At 39.9% G+C, this 21517-nt stretch overlaps 2 protein-coding genes across 2 annotated transcripts; one reads left to right on the forward strand and one right to left on the reverse strand.

The window, feature by feature from the left end:
- Window positions 1–3867: 3867 nt before the first annotated feature.
- On the reverse strand, window positions 3868–5683 carry LOC105937521 (GRIP1-associated protein 1-like). Its single transcript, XM_012878874.3, has one exon. It carries the CDS (start codon window positions 5681–5683, stop codon window positions 4085–4087), a length of 1599 nt encoding a protein of 532 aa, XP_012734328.2. The 3' UTR covers window positions 3868–4084.
- A 9298-nt stretch (window positions 5684–14981) lies between these two features.
- Window positions 14982–21517, forward strand: LOC105934832 (serine protease 27). The gene is made up of 6 exons (XM_012874993.3): window positions 14982–15101; window positions 16954–16974; window positions 17405–17567; window positions 18554–18813; window positions 18894–19066; window positions 20740–21517. Exons 1-6 carry the CDS (start codon window positions 15044–15046, stop codon window positions 21103–21105), a joined length of 1041 nt encoding a protein of 346 aa, XP_012730447.2. The 5' UTR covers window positions 14982–15043; the 3' UTR covers window positions 21106–21517.

Raw genomic sequence — 21517 nt, forward strand, 5'->3', positions numbered from 1 at the left:
TATTGGTCATGAGTGTCTGATGATGAAAAAGTGAATAGAAGCAAATAATGTTCACCTATGTGTGTGTCAGGCCACAGCAAAACCAGGAACAAGTCTCCCCAGGGTCGTTTTGCGTTATTTACAGATCCTGAAAGAGTATAATCTAAGCTTTCCAGTGATTTCAAATGTGTAAAATCAAAAACAAATTGAAAAAGATAATTGACAACGTGAATGTTAACACTCTATAAAGAAACGTTGAGGAGTTTTCTCACTAATTTTCTTTGGTTAGTGGCTTGCAGCAGTCTAGCTCTAGGCTCTGTCTTCTTTTGGACAGGGTGTTGTAAATCACAACATACTGTAAAATAAATACGAATTTGATTTCAGAGCTGCTGTGATAAGGTAACCATGACTGCATGGATGAACCCGTGACAATCAGTGTGTCATCTTGTCTTTATAATATTGCCCCTTTAAAAAAAAACTCCCAAGCATGAATATTTTGTTTCAGTTCAACTAAGGCTCATAACAGAAATACAAAAAGACAAAGGGAGAAAGAAACAGTACTTAGATCCCTATGTCTCTCTCCCAGAGAAAGGCATCAGCCAAAGTCTGAAAAATCACTGATTACATGACTTGTGAAACCACATGCTTTTGCAGTGGGATTAGCGACCACACCATATTACACAGTTGTGTTTGTTTGACTGTGACTGAGGTCGAGTAAGTTCCCCTCACACCCTTGCAGACTCAGGTGTTCACCTCCTCTCACACTGACAGAGTTTTAGTCCAACTCGCCCTGCCGACTGACGACGACTACCACCGGTGAATGCAGGCCTTTCCCAACCAGGAATTGGGATTAAAACCAGACAAAAAAAATTTGCATGTCCCCACTACATTGCTCCTGCCAGTATTTGCACAGCCGCAAGCAGGGTCAAAGCAATAATGATATTCTTTTACTCCATGATATTCAGTTCAATTTCTTTTAACTTAAAATTAAGCTTTCATCGCTGCAACCTCATGTTTAACAGGAGCAGGTTTGCTTCATTTATGGTTCAAAAAAAATGTCAAAGGGACAATAAAATTCTTGGAGTGGTACACCAAAATCAAAGCCAATGACTGACTCACAAAATGCTGTGATGATGTACTATTACTATATTTTATAATGGGAGCTGCAAAAAATATCACAGATCAGTTGTCTTTGTTTTATGTCTACAAATATATATTTCAGACTGACCAGAAAAGCTAATCCAGATAGCAAAATATGAGTGAATCAGTGGAAAGTAAAAATAAAAATAAAAAACAATGTAAAAATTAGTTCAATATTCAAAGAGTTATAGTTGATTAAAATTGATTCTGCGCCTGGTCAACACATTACACTCAGCTGAGCTGTCGACCGCCCCAAGATGGCGCCCCCAAATCCTGTCAGCGCACATAGGCGAAAGCGGTCGGTGCGGGGTCTACTCTTATATTATGTCCCACCCCCACTCCCTTCCAACATGACGTCACCATGTGACCGACTGAACTATATAATACACTGGAGTGCTGATTTTGCCGAAAAACTGAAGTCACTGGCCGCCATCTTGCTACTCCCTACTCTCACAGAATTCCATAGGATTTAGTTGCAACAACAAGCAGTTTTCTGGCTGAGTGAAAACGTTTCACAGGTAATTCTACAGTCAGTGGATGTACTAACACTATCAACTACTAGGAAATTAGGTGCTAAAATATTTTACATGTTATTCATATTAAATATATATATATGTATATATAAGTATGTATATATGTAGATATATGTATACATATATATGTAAATATATGTTTTTGTATATTGTTATTGATTTATTTATAAATGTTATATATATATGTTTAAATAGATAAAATGCGAAATATTTCAGCACATGACTTTCTCAGTACTTGATAATTTTAGAACATAACATAAAAGTATATGGCATTTGACATTTTAAAAGTTTTAAGCCCCCCCTGAACATCAGAAAATCCTCGTTGGACATGTGGATGTAGCGCACATATTCCCTAGTTACTGGATGAAAATAGGGAGTACCAATATGGCGGCCGGTGGCTTCAAAGCGACTCGTTCTAACAGCGGGCGATTAGCACTCCAGTGTATAATAGAGCTCAGTGATGTGACCTAAGATTTATGACTTGTGACCTATGACCTAAGATTTATGACTTGTGACCTATGACCTAAGATTTATGACTTGTGACCTATGGCTTATGACCTAAGATTTATGACCCGCTACTTATGACCTCCTTAATGATTACCAGAAGCACGCCTATCGGCCATTTTGAGACAATTAACCCCTTATGTTTTGAGATCACCTCCAGAAAGGTTTGAGTGTAATGATAAAACCGCCTAAAAACAAAAAAAAACCCGCAATAGGCATTGTAATATGTATGCCATGCCAGTGGGTGGCATGGCATACCGTGTTGGTACCGTGGTACTGTAGGGAAATGCTGTAGGAAGAACCAAAAGAAGCAGGAGTCAAATGTACTTCCTGCCAAATGGCATTTACTCTGTAGATGACATGTATGTCACAATTCAACATTGAGTTTAAAGTTGTAATAAAATGGAAAAATGGAAAATAAAATGTAATTTTGTCAATTAAAAGGGTCCTTCTTTATTTTTTTATTATCACTATTTTATTTTTCTAAGAGAGCACAAGACTATTACCAGAGGTACAATTCTGGCCTTTGTGAACTTCCAACATCAAGGGGAAAAAAAAGTATCCACTGTTAAAGGTACAATAGCAGTACCTTTGAGGGTACCATCCCAGTGACGAGCCTTTGTACCCTTAAAGGCACAATTAGGTACTCTTTTTCTGTGTGCACATGAGGGAGGCAACATGTCAGGGCCGTGTCCCCTGCTGTTGTTGGCTCTCAGAGTAAATCAGTGTTACTCTGTTTAGGTTTTTCTAGGCCTACCCACAAGGCAGTGGGGCTATTTGCCCATAGCTGGGACAGTGGTTGACGGGTGCAAGGCCATGCTCCGCGTCTCTGGGGCCCACTGTTGCTCCGAGATCCCCTGCAGTTTGGCCTGGGACACGGAAAGTACCCAGTTTCCGTGTGTGGCCACGAGGAGGCACTGCAGGGGTCTTTGTGGTGGAGAGGCTATTTACTGGCAGGAGGAGAATCCAGATGTGTGCTGAACCTCTGCTCAGCCCACATATCGGGACAAGCCAGCTGCAGTAGCTTCATGCAGAGGGTTGCAAGCGCAAAACCGCATGCACTGCTTACCATTCCTACAGGAACCTCTACACTACTGCAAGAGACGCTTCACACTCACACGGTGCACACAGGTGCACAGAAACACACCCATTTTTTGTTCAAGTCAATTCAAATTAATTCATTAACTTATTACTAACCCATTTTGATGTTCTGTCTCTAATCTCTGTTCTGTCTCTCTTTGAAATCGGTTGTGTTTTTTTCTCTCCTCTCCAGCTTTCACCCCCCTCCCACTCTCCTGCTTCTGCTGCTATGTCTTGTCTTTCTGAGCACTTTCTTCAAGAGTTTTTTGATATCTCAAACTGTATCCTGCAATAGGATAAAGTAGAGTAATGGCAGCGTCCTGTGAGCACCGTGTAAGGTGATGTCCTTGGCAGCAACGCCTCAGTAAATCATCTCCCCCTGAAATGTTTGTGATGGTGGTTGTACTGAAACAGCAATTTCCCTCTGGGATTATTAAAGTATTTCTTATTCTGATTCTGATGGCAACAGTATCCTAAATTTTCTGGTTTGTAAGCAATTCCAGGCGTTAGCTGCAGTGTCTTTGAATTCCTCCAGTCTGAACAGTTTTGCAGTTTCTTGAACTCAACACTTACAGTGTTGAGCACATTTTCCATCAGCCAATTAACCTGACATATGTTTTTGGGAGGTGTGGGGGAAACCGGAGCACCCGGAGAAAACCCACGCAAACACGTGGAGAACATACAAACTCCTCACAGAAAGCGGTACCCAGCTAAGAGCTGGGACCTCTCTTCTGCGAAGCTGCAGTGCTAACCACCGCATCACCGTGCCGCCCTGTTTTTTTATTTTGGGAATTAAATTGGACATTTGAATGGGACTAAAATATTTTTTTAAACTGTTCAGTACTGGCCTACTTCTCTAGCTGCTCATTTTGGGAAGTGTTCTTGCTTTTCTTCCATTTCTTTGGCTTCTTTAAACCCAGAGTGTGCCGTATCTTTTTCCAAACTGAAGGGTCGGGTTGTGAGCCTTCCACCTGCATGGGTTCAGGATCTTGGCTTTGCTGGTTCTCTGGCAGGGTCTCCCCAGGAAGCTCAGGCACTTCCCTGGCTTCAGGATCAAGAATGCTTAAGTCTTTTAGCATCTCCTCTACGAAGTTATCTAGCTCCATGGGGGACGCCTCAGGATATTCAACAGGCTCTGACAGGGTTTCCTCTAAGAGACGGTCGAGATCCATAGATGGTTCTTGACGCCTGGCCCTTTTTCTTTTTGGAGGACCCAGGTCATCTCTGTCTTGGAGCTCAGCTTTCAGATTCTCTAGCTCTGTTTTATAATTAACCTCACAGCCAGAGAATCGTTGTTGGAGGACGGTAAGTTGCTGGTGGAGAGCGTCCTTCTCAGCTTTAAGTTGGTTGATAAATTTAAGGTTGTCCTTCATTTTCTGTGAATGATCTTTTATCTGTTCGTCTAACTGCTGTTCAAACACTTCTGCTTGCTGTCTGTGCGCAGAAACGTCCAGTTCATACCTATTTTTCAGCTCCTGGTATGAAACCTTAACCTGCTCCAGTTCTCTTTGGAGATGTTTCGTGTTCTCCGCCGATTGCTGTTGCAGGAATCCGAACTCTTGTGTCATTTTCTGATGGAGATTGTCCTTCTCAGCTTTAAGGTCGTTGATAAGCTGGAGGTCATTCTTTGCTCTCTCTGAATTTGCTTCTTTCTCACGATTCATCTCCTGCTGGTGGGCTTCTGCCTGTTGTCTCAGTGCAGAAACTTCTGTTTCATACTTCAAGTTTAGTTCTTGGTACGAAACCTTTAACTGCTCCATCTCACTCTTCAGACACTTCTTCTTTTCTTGCAGGACGGCGATCTCATATGACATTGTCTGGAAGAGATCATCCTTCTCAGCTCTCAGGTTCTCGATGAGCGTTTGGTCCTGCTTGATCTTGTCTTCATAAACCTTCTGCATGTCGACCTGCAGCGTCGCCCCAGCATTGTCAGCTTCACGTTCAGAGCGAAGCTGCTCGTAGGAAAGCTTGACTTTATCCAGTTCTTGTTGGAGGGTGTTATTTCTCTCTTTTTCCGCCTCGATTTGTGCTACAAATAACTCCTCGTTGACGACATGAGCTACCTTTAGATGTTCAAAGTCTTGCTGCAGAAGCTTTTTCTTCTTGTATTTCATGGTGCTGTGCACCTTGGAAGCAATAATTGCCGGGCTGAGACTTTCTGGATCGGAAAACTTCTGTAAACTCATAAGTTCTCTTTTTGTCTCCTTGCCCTTGTTTATGTACATCTCTTTGAGGTTCTTCTGCCTTTTTACCTCATGTTTAGCATCTTCCAGTTCTTTCTCCAGGGCGGCCACCTTCTGGTTCTCCTCAAACCATCTGGCTCTCTCCATTTCCAAAAGAGAGCCGAGCCTCTGGATGTCTCCCTGGAACACATTGGCAGGCTGCCTGTTGTCAATCCAGCCTCGCTGATGATGTCCACCTCCCCAGCCCTGCTGCTGGTATTCCATTTCACCAAAGTGGGAACTTGGTCTTTGATGTCTGGTCAAACAAACGGTGGATAAGATCAGTGTTGATCGCGAAAAGTCGACTGTGAGAGCGCTTTGCGTACGTCTGAACTCGTCAGTGGGGTAGCAAGCAATGAGAGGAATTTAGAAGTGTACTGCATAAAGAACCGAGCTGATGACATCACAGACAGGACTTCAGCTGTGACATCATAGAGTTTTCCTTTGATGTCCAGAATGTTCATGTGATGTCAGTGGTGTCATGGCAACAGCGTTGTAGGCTGTTATCCATCATTATTTCAAACCGGAGAGAACCTGCCCTGTTAATACTGGTCTGACCATCAAAGGCGGTGGTGTCCAACATGTGGTCCGGGGGCCATTAACTTGGATTAATTTGGATTAACTTTGAGTGGCCCCTGACCATAGTTCAAGAATGGTAGAAATGTGGCTTCCAGGAATGGACAAGAGTAGTTCGGCCATTTAGCAATTTTTTTAGGTGACATTTTCTACAACAACTTTGTATCTTCCTAATTGGAAAATGTCAGTTAACAACACAAAGCTTTTTTCTTTTATTAGTTATGATTTTATGCTTTCATTTTTATATAATATTATGTAGTACCACACAAAACCTGAGTTTTGGGCACACTTATTCATTTAAAAGTTTTATTTCTATTTTTAGGTTTTAAAAAAAGAAAAAACATTAAAGCTTTGCAAAAAACAAGGTTGAGATATTTTCTTCAATAGGATGTTAATATTTTTGGACATAGTGTAAAAAAAACATAGTTTCCAACCTAATAAGAAAAATAGACCTGAAGAGATTTTGCTGGTACCTTTAATATTATTCTATTGCAGAAATTCAATGCAATTAGTTTTTTGCAGCTAAAACTTTCTAAAACTGGCATTTGTTATTATAGCTTTACTTCAAAACCTTAGTTCGTTAATCATTTGCCAAAGGTGTTAAAAGTCGTCATGGAAGTTTCAAAGACCCACGGGTGGCTCAAAAGCAACAGGTTGCAGACATGTTCTAGATCAGGGGTCAGAAAACTTTACAACCAGCAGAGCCATTTTTGCCCCCTGTCCAGCTAAACAAATTTTGTTTAGAGCCACAAAAGTTACACATCTCTCTGAAACAAGAGCTTATTTTTATAGTATACTACAGGAAATGTGTTTACATTTTTTTATTAAAGATCAACATATTTTATTATTTAAACCAACTGTATTTTTATGTTTAGGTTAATACATTTTCTTCAATTGGACATTTGATTTTTATAGCAAATGGCATCAAAATGATGAAAAAGCAAGTCATTTGCAACCTATTGACCAAAAGATACTTCATTTAGCTATAGTAAAATATTCTATACATTAGTTTCTTTCTTTCTGGAAATGTTATGCATATATTCCAAAACTAAATGTATCCTAATCCTAAATGCATACATTTAGAAACATTGACCAATTTTTTTCCCCTTGCATTTTTGGTCTAAGTTTTTAAGAGCCAAAGCTGAAGGTGTAAAGAGCTACATGCGGCTGTGGAGCCACAGGTTGCAGACCCTTGTTCTAGATCAACAAATAACATTCACCTAAAGAAGTTAGGAAACCAAACACCTTTCCTTTGTTCAGGCAAACTCACACTGTCTCACTCGCACAAAAAAAGCAAATATACAGAGGTGGCATCCAAGTCCATTACCCCAAGTGAGCAGCGCTTACACACGGATCCAGCCTAGGTTCCTTTCCCAGGGGGAAAAAGCTAGAAAACCCACCAACACTGAAAACCAACTTGTTCCGGGTTGCTTTCAGCCCATAATAACAGGACGATTGACCAACACATTTAATGTGTATTGACATTTTCACCTGACAATTTCACCAGTTTGTTACTGGTCTCACAACCAGTGACTGTTTCGATGTTTTTATTTTTGTGTTTTCATGATGTAAAGCACTTTGAACCGCCTTGCTGCTGAAATTTGTTATACAAATAAACTTGACTTGACAAGAATCAAATCCATGAACTTTCAGATTGCAACGCAGCTGTTCTAGTCATTAGGCCACTGTCACCCAGAGGTGCTAGATGTATTCAATCAAACCTGAAATTGTATAAAACATATATCATACGTCAGTCGGCTTAGTCTGTTCTCCTAAAACACTTATTGCAATTATTTGCAATAACCAACTTTTACAGCATATACAACTGTATAACAAATTTAACATATTTGTTAAAAAATTATTTTTACTTATCAGTTTACTCTGTTTCTTTTTTGCATAAAAGTTTACTTGTTGTTAACCACAGGTGGAGGCACTTTATAAGCTTTTTTTAACCCTCTTCCTGCACTTCATTTATTTCAGGTGTTTCCTTTATGCATTTTAACACTGTGCTAAATAAAGAACAAACAATTGTTATTAAATCCACATGTGGTAACAACATTATTCTTTCAATGCTACTGAACTTAAAGGGAATCGTTAATGCTGATTTATGAAAAAGATCAAATAATATTGAGGCTTTAAGATGACAAATGGACACTGAGGCATACTTATATTGAATAATGTTTGTTTATTGTACAAGTTCATGATTTTAAGAGCTTGTAATAAAGAGACAGCGATTTAGGTAGGAAGATGACGGCCCGCTCCTTCCCCCACTGACATTATTTGCTAAAGCATTTTGGTGAAGCAAGAATTCCAGGCTGAGGAAGGTGAAAGCAGTGAGCACCAAAAACAAATTATACTACAGTTCCACACATTTAAACCTGGAAGAAACCAGTTACGGTAGATGTTTCACCCCAACTTAAGTTTAAACAAAATGTGATGAAGAAACAAGAACTAATTTATGCTGGAGTTGTAAAGGTGAAGTGTCTTTCCCAAGGACACAAAACCTGAGATAGTCAGAGCGCGGGATCGAACTAGCTCAGTTTTTCATTAAACAAAAACCATGAATTCCTTCAACAAACACAAGTGCTCCACAGGCTCCCACACCACAGACTTTCCACATCTCTGTTACAAATTATGAGGTTACAGAGACATGGGCTGCGAAAGGCTGTTACCCATGGAAACAGCAGATAAACAACAGACACTGGAGACACAGAGCCTGACATGCTTAGATTGGACAGAATGACTGATTAGGGGAAAATGTGTCAGCTTGGACGCGTCTACATTATAGTATGATCTTCTCCACCAATGTGATGAAAGGAACACTGATATCATACTGTGCACGCCCCTGAATGGGTGTACACAATTGGTCCTACTTAATGTCTGTGGGAGGAATGGACTGGGCTCTTTGGTGTCCAGAAATCTGCCTGTCTCGTTGTTATGTATGAGTGTCCAGTACTGAAGCTGTAAACATCCCTCTGCCTTTTAGATTAAAAGATTTAAAAGCAAGTAAAATAACTTCAAAATCGACCCTAAAACCCACAGGTAACCAATGAAGGGATTTTAGGTTGGGGGTAATGTGCTCAGACCTTTTTGTTACAGTTTTTGTTCCGTGCTGCAGCATTTTGCACAACCTGCAGGCGCCTGATGGAAGCCTCATTAACCCCGAGATAAAATGAGTTACAGAAATCCAGCCTAGATGTGACAAATGCATGAATTACAGTTTCGAAAAGCTGTCTCGATATAAAAGGTTTTACTTCAGCTAACTGCCTTAGATGAAGGAAGCTTAATTTCACATGGCCCTAATCTGGCTTTGAAGTTTAAGATCTGCATTTATCTTAACTCCCAGATTTGTGATAATCGACCTAACATATTGTGCCACAGAACCCAGAATTATGTTTGAGGTGTCAGATGCGCTAACACAAACCATCACTACCGTTTTTTGCTTGTTCAAGTGTAAAAGGTTTGAAGCCATCCAGGACATTATATAATTTAGACAATAGAATAACAAATCTAAGGAGAAGCCCTTGGCTATTTTAAAAGGGAGATAAACCTGGGAATTATCTGCATAACAATGGAAGGAAACCCCATGTTTCCTGAAGATGGAACTAAGGGGAAGCAGGTACAAAGAGATAGGCAAGGGGCCGAACACTGACCCCTGTCGGACCCCACAATGAAGAGGAGGAGCAAAGGACACAAACTCACCCAGTTTTACCAAGAAAGTTTGCTCTGCCAAGAAAAACCTAAACCACTGCGATGTAGTAGCCCTGACATCAACACACTATTTCAAACGAGAAATTAAAATTTTAAGATCAACTGTGTCAAATGCAGCAGTTAAATCTAGAAACTCAATAACAGCCAGTTGCTATAAGCACATTGTTATAAACTCTTAAAAGGGCAGTTTCAACACTGCAAAGCTTTAAAACCAGCTTGAAAATTTTTTAAAATACCATGTTCCTCTAGAAATGCCATTAGTGGCTTTTAAACGACTTTTTCAATAACTGTCTAGATATGAGGCAGTTTGGATTCAAACTGGGTGATTCAAAAGTATCAAGATCAGGTTTCCTAAGAAGAGGATGAATTACTGTCCATTTAAGATTAAATGGAACAACACCAGAGGACAGGCTACTATTTATAATTGAATGTAGAACCGCCGCTATCATGAGAGAAACCTCTTTAAAGAATATAGGTGGGAGTGCGTCATAAGGAGAGTGCGAGGGCTTCATGTAAGCAACAACCTCCTGTAAAGACAGCAGGGAAACTGGCTCAAACTTGTCAAAGACAGCAGAGCAGAAGGGAGGGGTAGATGAGTCAGAAACAGAAAGAAGGATGTGAGCTTTCACTCCACTTGTATTTTAATATTTCATATGAGACCTGAGGTTTATCCTGTTTCCACTTACGCTCAGCTCTCATGCACTCTCTCCTGACAGCACAGGTTGTTTCATTCAACCAGGGTTCAGATTTGGATCACTTGCCTGATCTTAAAAAAGGCCACAGAATCTAAAACTGTTCGAAGGATTGAGGAAAACCATGAGCTGAGTTCTTCACAACTTCCATATGAGGATTCAGGAGGGCTGCAGTCCTTATTAAAAACATCAGAAAACTGACCAGCAGAGGAAGAGTTAAAAACACAACAACTCTGAACATCAGCAGGAGAATTAGGTTATTTGAGAAACCTCAAATAAAACAGGCTTATGATCCGTCCAAACCACATTAGTGATGGGCACCACGGTTCTTTTGAGTGAACTGAATCACTCGTATCAGTACATTAAAATGATTTGTTCAAATGATTCGTTCACCGAATCAGTAAGTTCCTATTGCTAAATTTTTTATTTCCTCACATTACATTAGTCAATTATCATGGCTTGGTGTACTATTCATAGAGCTGGAACAGCATTATCTATTCCTTTATATTTACCATAGGGTAAAAGCATGGCTTTAGTGACGCTACTGTGCTATTTATAGAACTTTAACTCCTTATTTTGTTTCTTTACAGTTAAAACAAGTAATAACGATGACACACTTTTCAGGCTCTCTCCTTGCCTTATTTTGAAGTTCTAGCAAATGGAAGTCCGTCAGCTAAGATCGAAAAAGGGGGGAATTACAACACTTGGATTAAAAAAAATAAAAACACTACTGCCTTATTTTGAAATATATCCCTTGCATTTCCAGGCCTGGCAGTGCAGTTTTATTTTGAAATGTATGGCATGCATTTCCAGTGGTCTGCAGCCAGGTGCTTCCCTTTGCAGTGCTGCAGGGCCTCAGTAACCAGACTTCGGTAACCAGACCCGCATCCACATGCAACTGATGTGAGTGGACACATTGATTTTTAATTATCTGGGTTCCTTGCGGCGCCGCAACCATAACTGTGCCGCATTCAGTGTGTGCTCAAGGTTCATATCACAAAACAACCCCAGGGAGACTTGTTCCTAATTTAGCCATGGGCTGTCACATATTCTCACTAATTCCTTCTTTTCATTGCTGGTTTCTTCTGTTGTCATGCTCCTTGTTGCTCTGCCAGATCTATTTTCCGTCGTTCTTCCTCATGGTTTGTTCCCTGCCCTGTTCTTCATGCCTGCTGTGGGTGTTTTTTTTTTTTTACTTCGCTTACCAGTTTGTCTGCATGTTGTTAATTCCTCCAACAAAACACCACGTAACATTTTTCCATAAACAAGAACATGATGCATTGCAAAAGTTTTCAACCCCCTTGCTTTTTTAGCTATTTTGTTACACTCCAACCTGTACAGTGCAACCACAATCATTGAGCATGTGGTTGCACCAGTTGCACCTTTCAATGCAGAGTTCGCTTGTGTCCAGTTTAATCTCAGTAGAAATTCAGCTGCTGTGTGAAAGCCCTAAGACCTTTATTTAATTAAGAGCTAGAACCACACCAGACATGTCAGTGAAAAAGTGGCAAGAAGTTTAAAATTTGACTACAAAACAATATCCCAAGCTTTGAACAGCTTAAGGAGAACGGTTCATCTGAAACTTGGAAACTTTATGGCACAACTGAAATCCTATCACTGAGGGAGGCATTGTAGAGATTGATGACCACAGGCAGGAATGATTTCCTGTGGCGCTCTGTGGTGCATCTGGGTAAGAGGAGCCTTCTGCTAAAAAAGCTCATCTGCTGGGTCAGTGTGTCATGATGAGGGTGTGAGACATTGTCTAAGATGGACTGAAGCCTGGACAGCATCCTCCTCTCTGCCACTGCCGTCAGAGTGTCCAGCTCCTCCCCCACAACATCACCGGCCCTCCTGATCAGTTTGTTCAGTCTGTTGTTGTCAGCGACCCCACTGCCCCAGCATGTGACAGCAAAGAAGAGCGTGCTGGCAACAACAGACTCATAAAACATCCTCAGCATCGTCCCACAGATGTTAAAGGACCTCAGCCTCCTCAGGAAGAAGAGTCGGCTTTGGTCCTTTTTGTAGACCGCCTCGTGTTTCTGGTGCCGTCCAACTTATTGTTAAAGTACACTCCTAGGTACTTATACTCCTCCACAGTGTCAACAGGGACCCCCTGGATGGAAACAGGGGTCACAGTTGTTTTTGTCCTCCTCAGATCCACTATTAGCTCCTTAGTCTTTGTCACGTTGAGCTGCAGATGGTTCAGCTCACTCCAAGTGACAAAGTTGCCCACCACTGTCCTATATTCACTCTCATCACCCTTTTCAATGAAGCCAACTATTGCTGAGTCATCAGAAAACTTCTGAAGGTGACAGGACAGTAGTTGAAGTCTGAGGTTAAAAGGGTGAAGAGGATGGGGGAGAGGACAGTCCCCTGAGGGGCCCCAGTGTTGCTGACCACCCTGTCAGACACACAGTTCTGCAGGCGTACATACTGTGGTCTGCCCGTCAGGTAATCAACAATCCAGGACACAATGGGGGCCTCCATCTGCATTGGCGTCATCTTCTCAATGGGTGAGAGCCGGATGGATGGAGAAATCAAAGAACATGATTCTCACAGTTCTCGCCGACTTGTCCAGATGAGTGTAGACTCTGTTCAGCAACATAATGCTGTCCTCAACTCCCAGGCGGGGCTGGTAGGCGAACTGTAGTGGATCAGTGAAGGGCCTTAGCTGCTCCAGGACTAGCCTCTCAAAGGTCCTCATGATATGGGACGTCAGTGCCACCGGTCTGTAGTTCTGAGGGCTGCTAGGACGTGGCGTCTTTGGCACAGGAACGATGCAGGACGTCTTCCACAGCACGGGGACTCTCTGGAGGTGCAGGCTCAGGCTGAAGACTTGGCTAAGTACTCAACACAGCTGATAGGCACAAGCTTTGAGCGCCCTGGGGAATACACCATCGGGGCCTGCAGCTTTGCTGGAGTGGAGTCTGGTTAGCTGTCTTCTCACCAGGTCAGGAGTGAAGGACACTGTAGAGGTAACAGCTGGGGAAGGGGTGAGGTCCTCAGGTTGTGGAGGACATGATGGCCAGGGAAAGACAGTGGCATGAATCAAAGAACCAGTCGAGTAGTCTGTAGAATAGCTGGAGAAGCGGCAAAGATCCACAGCCCAGGCGGGAGTGCCTTTTACAGCCCTGTGAGAGACCATTTCCAAACAATTAGATGTTTATTATTTTACAAGGGGAAAACCCATTAACAATTGGACGATTGTTAAAGCAGCTGTCTTTTACAGTGTCTTCCGCCAAATGGAGTGGAGTGGGGAAACATTAATGTTCACTTCACTTCTCTTACTAATCAAGTTTTGAGGACTGGTTTTGCATATCTGTTTCACCTTTGAGACTGTCAATCACAGGAGTCTGTTAAATATTTCAGACACAATAAACAAATTTACTGCAGTCTTCTCACCCACAGTGCACTGAAAAATCAGAGAGTACTGATGTTAGAAGTTTTAGGACAATACTGTTTTGTATTAGTCCTGAGTCCAAAAGAACAGTAAGCTTGTTTTGTGAGTTGGAGCTCTGCTAAAGTTGGCTAATTTATATTTTAGTTTCTGCCACCATTTGTAAAAGTAACAGAAATGCAGGAATTTCACACAGCACGACTGTAATCCTACCAGGACGTAGCTGTCCTAATTTGACAGGCAGCAGGAGAGCATTGATCAGAGAAACAGCCAACAGCCCCATGTTGACATTGCGGGAGCTTCAAAGATCCACAGCTTAGGTGTGAAAGTCATGCGCTTCTTCTAGTCATGCGCTCCACACATCTGAGCATTATAGAAGAATGGCAATATTGATGAATTGTTGAAATAAAGCTGCATGTATGTCTGTGTATCTGTGAGAATTGTACGACCTAACATTTTTAGTTAATATTACCAAGACGTAAGTAAACATAAGCAAATGCATTTGCAGGTGTTTGGTTCAGCTTTTATTGTCATGACTGTGGCAAAACGCTGACTTGAGGTGATATGGGAGATAGAATGGTCATTTTTTTGTGAGGCTAAAACAACAAAGTTATGACAAAAACAAACAAATGACTGGGGGTGGGACAAACTGATGAGCTGTTAAATGCTGCATATAACAACTGACAGACTGGAGTAGAGTTCGAAAAGGTTTGGTATCTATGTCTGTGGTCATAGGAATATAATCTAGTCAGTTTAACAGGTCAACCAAGATTGTCTTAATCTTTAAAAAAAATACTTTTGAAGAAATTGTAAGGAGCCAGCTGCTATTTAATTGTCATGCACAAAATAAAACAGCTGTACATTTGTTAAAATAAGGCTGATAGATGCCTACATTAGGAAAGTTACCAGGTTGACTGCTATTTATGTTAGGTGCATGAAAGAAAAAAAATTGGTTTTATTTGATTTGCAAGTATCATTTTGTAAGTGGCTTCCTTGAGTTTACATCTTTCATGAGTAGAAAATGGCATGTCAACCCTAGCATCCTGAATAACAGGTTTCATGCTGCGTCTATTTTCAGGAAGTTGATCTTGGTTTAAAAGGAGGCATCCAGAGTGGTGCTGATCATCTATTCGTATCTATAGCTGAGGGTATTTTAGACTTTTGTCCTTTTAGGTATTTTAGACTAAGACTTGGTGATCCGAGAGGAATATGAAAATGGCTCTCCAAAAGCTGTTTGGATACTTTGTAGTGGTTATTCTCTGCAATGGTAAATATTAATGCTTCATTTTTCATATGCAACCTTAAATGCAAAACCCATCTGTTATTGCTGGTCTATTGTAATTTTGGATGTTTGTCATTTTATCTTGCTTTACTGTTTTATGCTACTTGTTCTATACAGAGTTCCTAAATGACCTGAAGGGCGCTAAAATGTATTATTAGTAGTATTAAATTATGCTTAATGATTTGGTTCAGCATACTGAATCACATGCATCTGTGGCACATACAGTAGACAGTCAAGTAGTTTTTGTGGATGGTATCTCTGTAACAATTTTTTATCCATTAATTATCTTAATTTCGTAACTAATCTTCATGAATATATACTAGTAGTGCAAAGTAAAAACATTTTTTTTCCATATTTTCATTTCAAATAAGAGTTTTACCAAATTTTGCTGTGATTTTTCCTAATTGATATATAATACACAACTATGGTGAAAATGTCTTGTGAATTTCGTATAGACAATTTTTTTGTCTAACCCAATTCCTTAATTTTAGCCGAATCTTCCTTTTGACTGTAAGTAATTTTAAAATTTTGGACTGCCCAACCAGAGTTTCAATAGATTTAGGAGTTACTTAATGATCAAAAGCAAAACCAATATGGAAAAGCCAGGTGTAGAAAAACTAAGTACATCCTTCTCACTTTCATGAAAATTAGGTAAGGAGCAGCAAAGAACTGGTAATAAGATTCCCTCTATAAAAGACATGTTGGTAGTTCACTGCTCTGAGGCTTCCAAGTTTAACACAATGGCAAGAATCAAAGGTATCAGCATTGATGTTAGACATGACAAAATGTATATTTTATATATGGGATGATGTTAAATGGCATGGTGTTTATGCTCAAAACCTGTCAAATGTGGCTGAAATAAAATTATTCTGAAAAGAAGAGTGGGCAGAAAATTATCCATCGCGATGCAAAAGACTCATGAACAGTTTTTGCTTATAGATACTTGTTGCTACCAAGGGTGATGCGACTATTGGGTATAATTATGCAACAAATAATATTTCAGTCCAGACCAGGTTGATTTGGATGTCTGTTTTACCATAACATTGGCAAGGCAGATTTATTTGTATAGCACAGCTCAGTAACAAGACAATTCAAAGTGCTACACAAGTACAGAACAAAGAAAAAAAGAAAACTTTAGAGAACAAAGCACACTGCATTGCCGCTGTCGCTTCGTGCTTGCTCAGTATGAGGGATTGCTGCAAAGCCATGGACAATGCAGGCGACTCTCCTTGTGGCTCTACGCTTCTCCAGGAGTGAATGCTGCTTGTCGGGACTTTGAAGCATCTGTATAATCTGACCCAATCTGTATAGTATGATTGAACTTGACTTTGTAAAATGCCTTGAGATTACATGTTTCATGAATTGGCGATATATAAATAAAATGTTATTGAATTTAATTGCAGTGGAATAGAAGCAGCATATGAAACCAATGACATAAATGACTTTTATGTATAGACAGACAGACAGACAGACAGACAGACAGACAGATAGATAGATAGATAGATAGATAGATAGATAGATAGATAGATAGATAGATAGATAGATGTGAAAAGACAAACATTAAAAAAGGGGTTATCTTTGTCAGTTCTTAAATGTATTTTGTGATCTGTAACATTTAATTGTGTAAGGAGGGGGGACCTTTTGACAGCACTGTATGAAACTATTGCCAACCAGCGAGATGTTCTTAATATGGACAAGTTATTCACAGTTGGGAAAATGTTGGGGCAGCTGTCTCTATGTCTTCGTGCAAGTGTATGAGTGGGAAAACAATGTGTTTCATTTCCTTCACCTACTAATCATTTGTGCTGATGACATGTCTGTCTGTTTGGCATTTCAGGTTGTCAATCAGATGAGCCTGGTAAGCAATAAGTTTAGTTCTGTCTTCTGACTTGCTTTAGCTACACAGAAAGATAAGACAGCACTGATGTCAGAAATTTTGGGACCGTAATTTTTGCTTTAGTTCTTTGTAAAAAGTAACTATGTTTATGTTTTAAGTTCGCCCTCTGCTAAAGTAAGTACTTTGCTTTCTACCACAGATTGTAAAAATGTCAGAAACGCAAAACAGCATTGAAATAAAAATAATTGGTAAAAATGGGTACAATTACTTTGCTGTTATTCAACAAGCTAACAGCATAAATCTGAACTTGTAAACCAGAGCTATCAACACAACACACAACACAACACAAATCAGCTAGTCATACATATTTCACAGTTCTAAGAGTCTCATCATTTGACAGCACTTGCTCCACGTTTACTCATTCCCGCTTTTGTCTCTTTTTTGTTGCAAGTGTGTGGCAAAGCAGCAGTAAGCAATTCCCGGATCATTGGTGGTCAAAATGCCCAGCAAGGAGCTTGGCCCTGGCAGGTATATTATACTACAAGTGATTCCTCCTGTGGAGGGTCACTGATAAACAATCAATGGGTGCTGACAGCTGCTCACTGCATTAACACGTGAGTGTTCTTTCTTTATTTAATGTATTGGTTTGTTTCAGAGTAACATTAAAAAAGACAGAGCTTTGTGGTCACATGGATTGGAGGAATAGCTCACCCAGTTTAACGGAATGTGCAACTGAGCAGGGTGATGTAAAAAAAATTACAAAACATGAATGTATATTACTGTTTCTACATAAAACTATCTTTAAGAATGATGGTCATAAACACTCATTGCATTTTTTTTTAGAGCAGTAATAGTTAGAAAGTCTAAGAGCTGCTGGGAGGAAGGATCTGCTATAATGCTTCTCTGTGGACCTCGGATGCAGCAGTCAGCCACCGAAGGCACTCTCCGGTTCTGAAACAGCTTCATGCACTTGGGAAACACTGTCCAACAGTGATGTCATTTTTGCCAGAGTCTTTTTGTCTCCCACCACTTGCACTGGGTTGAGGGGACACCCTAGAACAGAGCTGACCTTCCTAATGAGCTTAGCTAATCGCTTCCTCTTGGCTGTGGATTAGCTTCTGAAATGGTGTTTCCAAATCCTTGACATCATCACAATTTAAAATGTGTAGACAGAATTATGCCAGGACCCTGCTAATAATTCTAAAAGTAGTCATCTGACAATCACAAGGTTTCAAGTACAATTCCAGCTTCCCATACAATTTACTGACGTGTCCTTGAATGTCCTTGGATAGGACACTGAACCCCAAGTTGCCTACCAATGTGTGTACTGCTTTTTTTTTTAATCATTGAAAGCATCATTATGCAACCTCTGACCGAAGTCTTATCTTGAATAAACTGTGTTATACAGCTTTAAAGATGACAGCTATTTTGTTTGCTGAGTGATGTGTTTTTTTAGTATTATAGTCAAAACGTGTACACAAACATTTGTATGTGATTTAATTTTAATTTGTTAAGACTTAGGTTGTAACAAAAAAGTGATCCTACGTTTCACTTTGTTGACTGCTGTTCATGTTTCTTTTCTGTTGTTTTTCATTCTAAGAGGTGAGCTCAACCACACAGAAGTCCAACTTGGTGCTTTTCAACTAAATGTTTCCAGCTCCAATAAAGTGACTCGCAGGCTTTCTGAAATCATCTGCCATCCTGATTACAACAGTAATACATTCGAAAATGACATCTGTCTTCTAAAGCTTTCGGCTCCTGTTAATTTTACTGCCAACATACAGCCGGTCTGCTTAGCCTCAGAAAACAGTACTTTCCATGATGGGGTTATGAGCTGGGTCACTGGTTTTGGGGTCACTGGTAAGTTACAAAATATTTACTTTCTCTGACAGTACCGCATGTGGTTTCTGTTTAAAACTTACTCTGTTCTCTTCAATCAGAGTACCTAATTGGACCAACTGCCAACACGTTGCAGGAAGTAGACGTACCAATAGTGGGAATCAACAGATGCATGTGCTACTACTCTGACTTTATTAGCCTCCTTCTTTACCCTGCAGACCCAAAGAACTACTTGTGTGCTGGACTTAAAGAGGGAGGGAAGGACTCTTGTCAGGTGATTACCACATTGTACATGTGATCTCTTTCTTTCTGCTTTTTCTCAACATAAAACACAAGGTAGAATAAGATGCTTGTCATCTGAAACTCCCAGGTCTTCTAAACATATACAGAATAAACACAAAAAAAAAACGTCTCTCCCAATACAAGAATTTATTAATAAAATACTCAGTTTAAAATACTTCAGTCAACAAATTGAAATTTAAACTAGTAAATCAAAAGGAAAAGAATAAGGACAACTAATTAACTTGAAAAATACTAAAAGGAACAAATAAGGATAAAACTGAAACAAATAATTAATAAAACAATGCCATGATCACAGTGAGAATATGCTTAAAGGAGCGATAAGCACAATTTTACTATTTCAGATAGAACTATAAAGTAGTTTTGTGAAGAACTAAAGCTATCTTTTTTTGATGGAACATGGTATCCCTATCCATAAAATGCCACTGTCAGAGCAGTGCTAAATGGCAGACAACCCGTCCAGCGGATTGAAACGTTCTGTTGCAAACAGCTTTATAAAATTATGAGTTACTAATTTCTTTCCTAAACATGGTCCTCCGAAATGCATTGCTGTTTTGCTGTGTATTTATCTTTTGCAAGCATGTGCATTTGAGGTGACAGGTCAGAAAGGAAGGGGAAAAGGAGGGCGGGTTGCAGCGGGAGGGGAGGAAGAGGGAGGCGTGGCTTGGTACACATCTTGTTTTGGTCTACAGACAGTGCTCAACAGCCCACCCTGTGGTGAGATTTTGCTCATTGCTTCATTAAGAAGTGAGGTTTATTTTAAGGAATTTGAATTCATGCCAAATTTGTTTTAAAACTAATTAAGAACAGCATTTAGTAGGTGTTCAAACAACCAGTTCACAATGCCAGGCTGAAGGTAAAATATAACATTGCTTTAATTCAATATTGTGTCAAAAATCATTTGCTGAATGAGAAATCAATGGCCTTTAAAAAAAAAAAATCAATGACCTTCAATTGATTCCTATCCTTAAGTTAACTAGCCATCATAGTCACTGGTTCAATATATTGATGGACAACCAAGATGGCGGGGAAAATCGTTTATGGACTCGCCAGATGGCAAACGAACTGGCAGAAATGATGATGTCACATTTGGATTTAGCAGCTCAGCTTAACATCAAATAAGATAGCAGTTATAACCTCTCCAAGCCGCATATGTACCTTTAGTTACCACCAATACAAATGTGTTTTAGCGCCGGCTGCATACTACGGCTGATTGAAGCTCAAAAATAATGAGTTGTGTTAAACACAGCAGCGCTGATGGTTATCGTTAGGAGACTTTTAGCATCAGCAGCTTAGATAACAGAGACAGAATTTGGCATGTTTGAAAGGAATAACCAGACATTTTGTATGTAAGGTAGTAAGAGGAGATGAAGGTGAAATGAGCTTACATTACAGCAGTAATGTGACTCTTCATCATTCATTAACTTCACAAATCCAACTTGTAGTATTAGGCTCAACAAAACATAGCAAACAAAGCAGTAGTGTAGAAGTTTGTTTATCTTCTGAGCGTCCAGGCTGGACTTGCTCCAGGTTCTAATTACAGTTGAAACTTTATTGAATAAATAGTAATGTTCAGCTTTTTTAATGTTCATATAAAACAGAGATTACTTTCTAAATGATCATAAAGAGATTCTACTTTTTTCACAGGGAGATTCAGGGGGACCACTGGTAGTGCAACAGCGGAATAGCTCTATGTGGGTCCAGGCTGGAATTGTGAGTTTTGGTGATGGCTGTGCTCTTCCAAAGAAACCTGGAGTCTACACTCGAGTGTCCCAGTATCAGAGATGGATCAGCGACACAGTCACTGGCATGAAACAAAGCTTTGTTACCTTTACCTCCCGTGGCTTCGACAAGGACTTAAACTTCACATGTGCTACCATCAGTCCTCCCACTATCAGTACGACCCCTGACGGCAGTATCTTTGGCAGTGGTGCCACCCTGAGTAACTTTTCTCATTTCATGGCTCTCTCTGTTTTCATTCTGTTTCTTCACGTCCTTGTTGGTAGTGGTTGAAAGTGAATAGATATGATATGAAAAGGATACCATTCTTTGACTTGGGTGGTTTGCGTTTATGTTACTTCATTGCAGTTCAAATACTACTGTACCTGTTACTTATTGATGAAAACTTGTCATAAAACAATATAATGTTACACATGTTAAACTACTTTTGTATATTAATGCTGTTGTTAATATAAACTGGAATCAACAGGTACTATTTGGGTTAACTGAATCTCAACAAACAACAGCAGACAGTTTTTGATGATATGTATTACCAATCAAGTTATACAAATAATATGTAATATTGGGATATTACTAAATATTGTAACCGCTTCTGAACTGACTTAACCTAGTTTATCAAATCCGATCTACCCAAATGTTTGGCTTTTATTTGTGGTAAAATTTACATTAGTTTTATCGTACTGTA

This window comes from Fundulus heteroclitus, chromosome 14 (genome assembly GCF_011125445.2).
Source record: "Fundulus heteroclitus isolate FHET01 chromosome 14, MU-UCD_Fhet_4.1, whole genome shotgun sequence".
Taxonomy (NCBI): Eukaryota; Metazoa; Chordata; class Actinopteri; order Cyprinodontiformes; family Fundulidae; genus Fundulus; species Fundulus heteroclitus.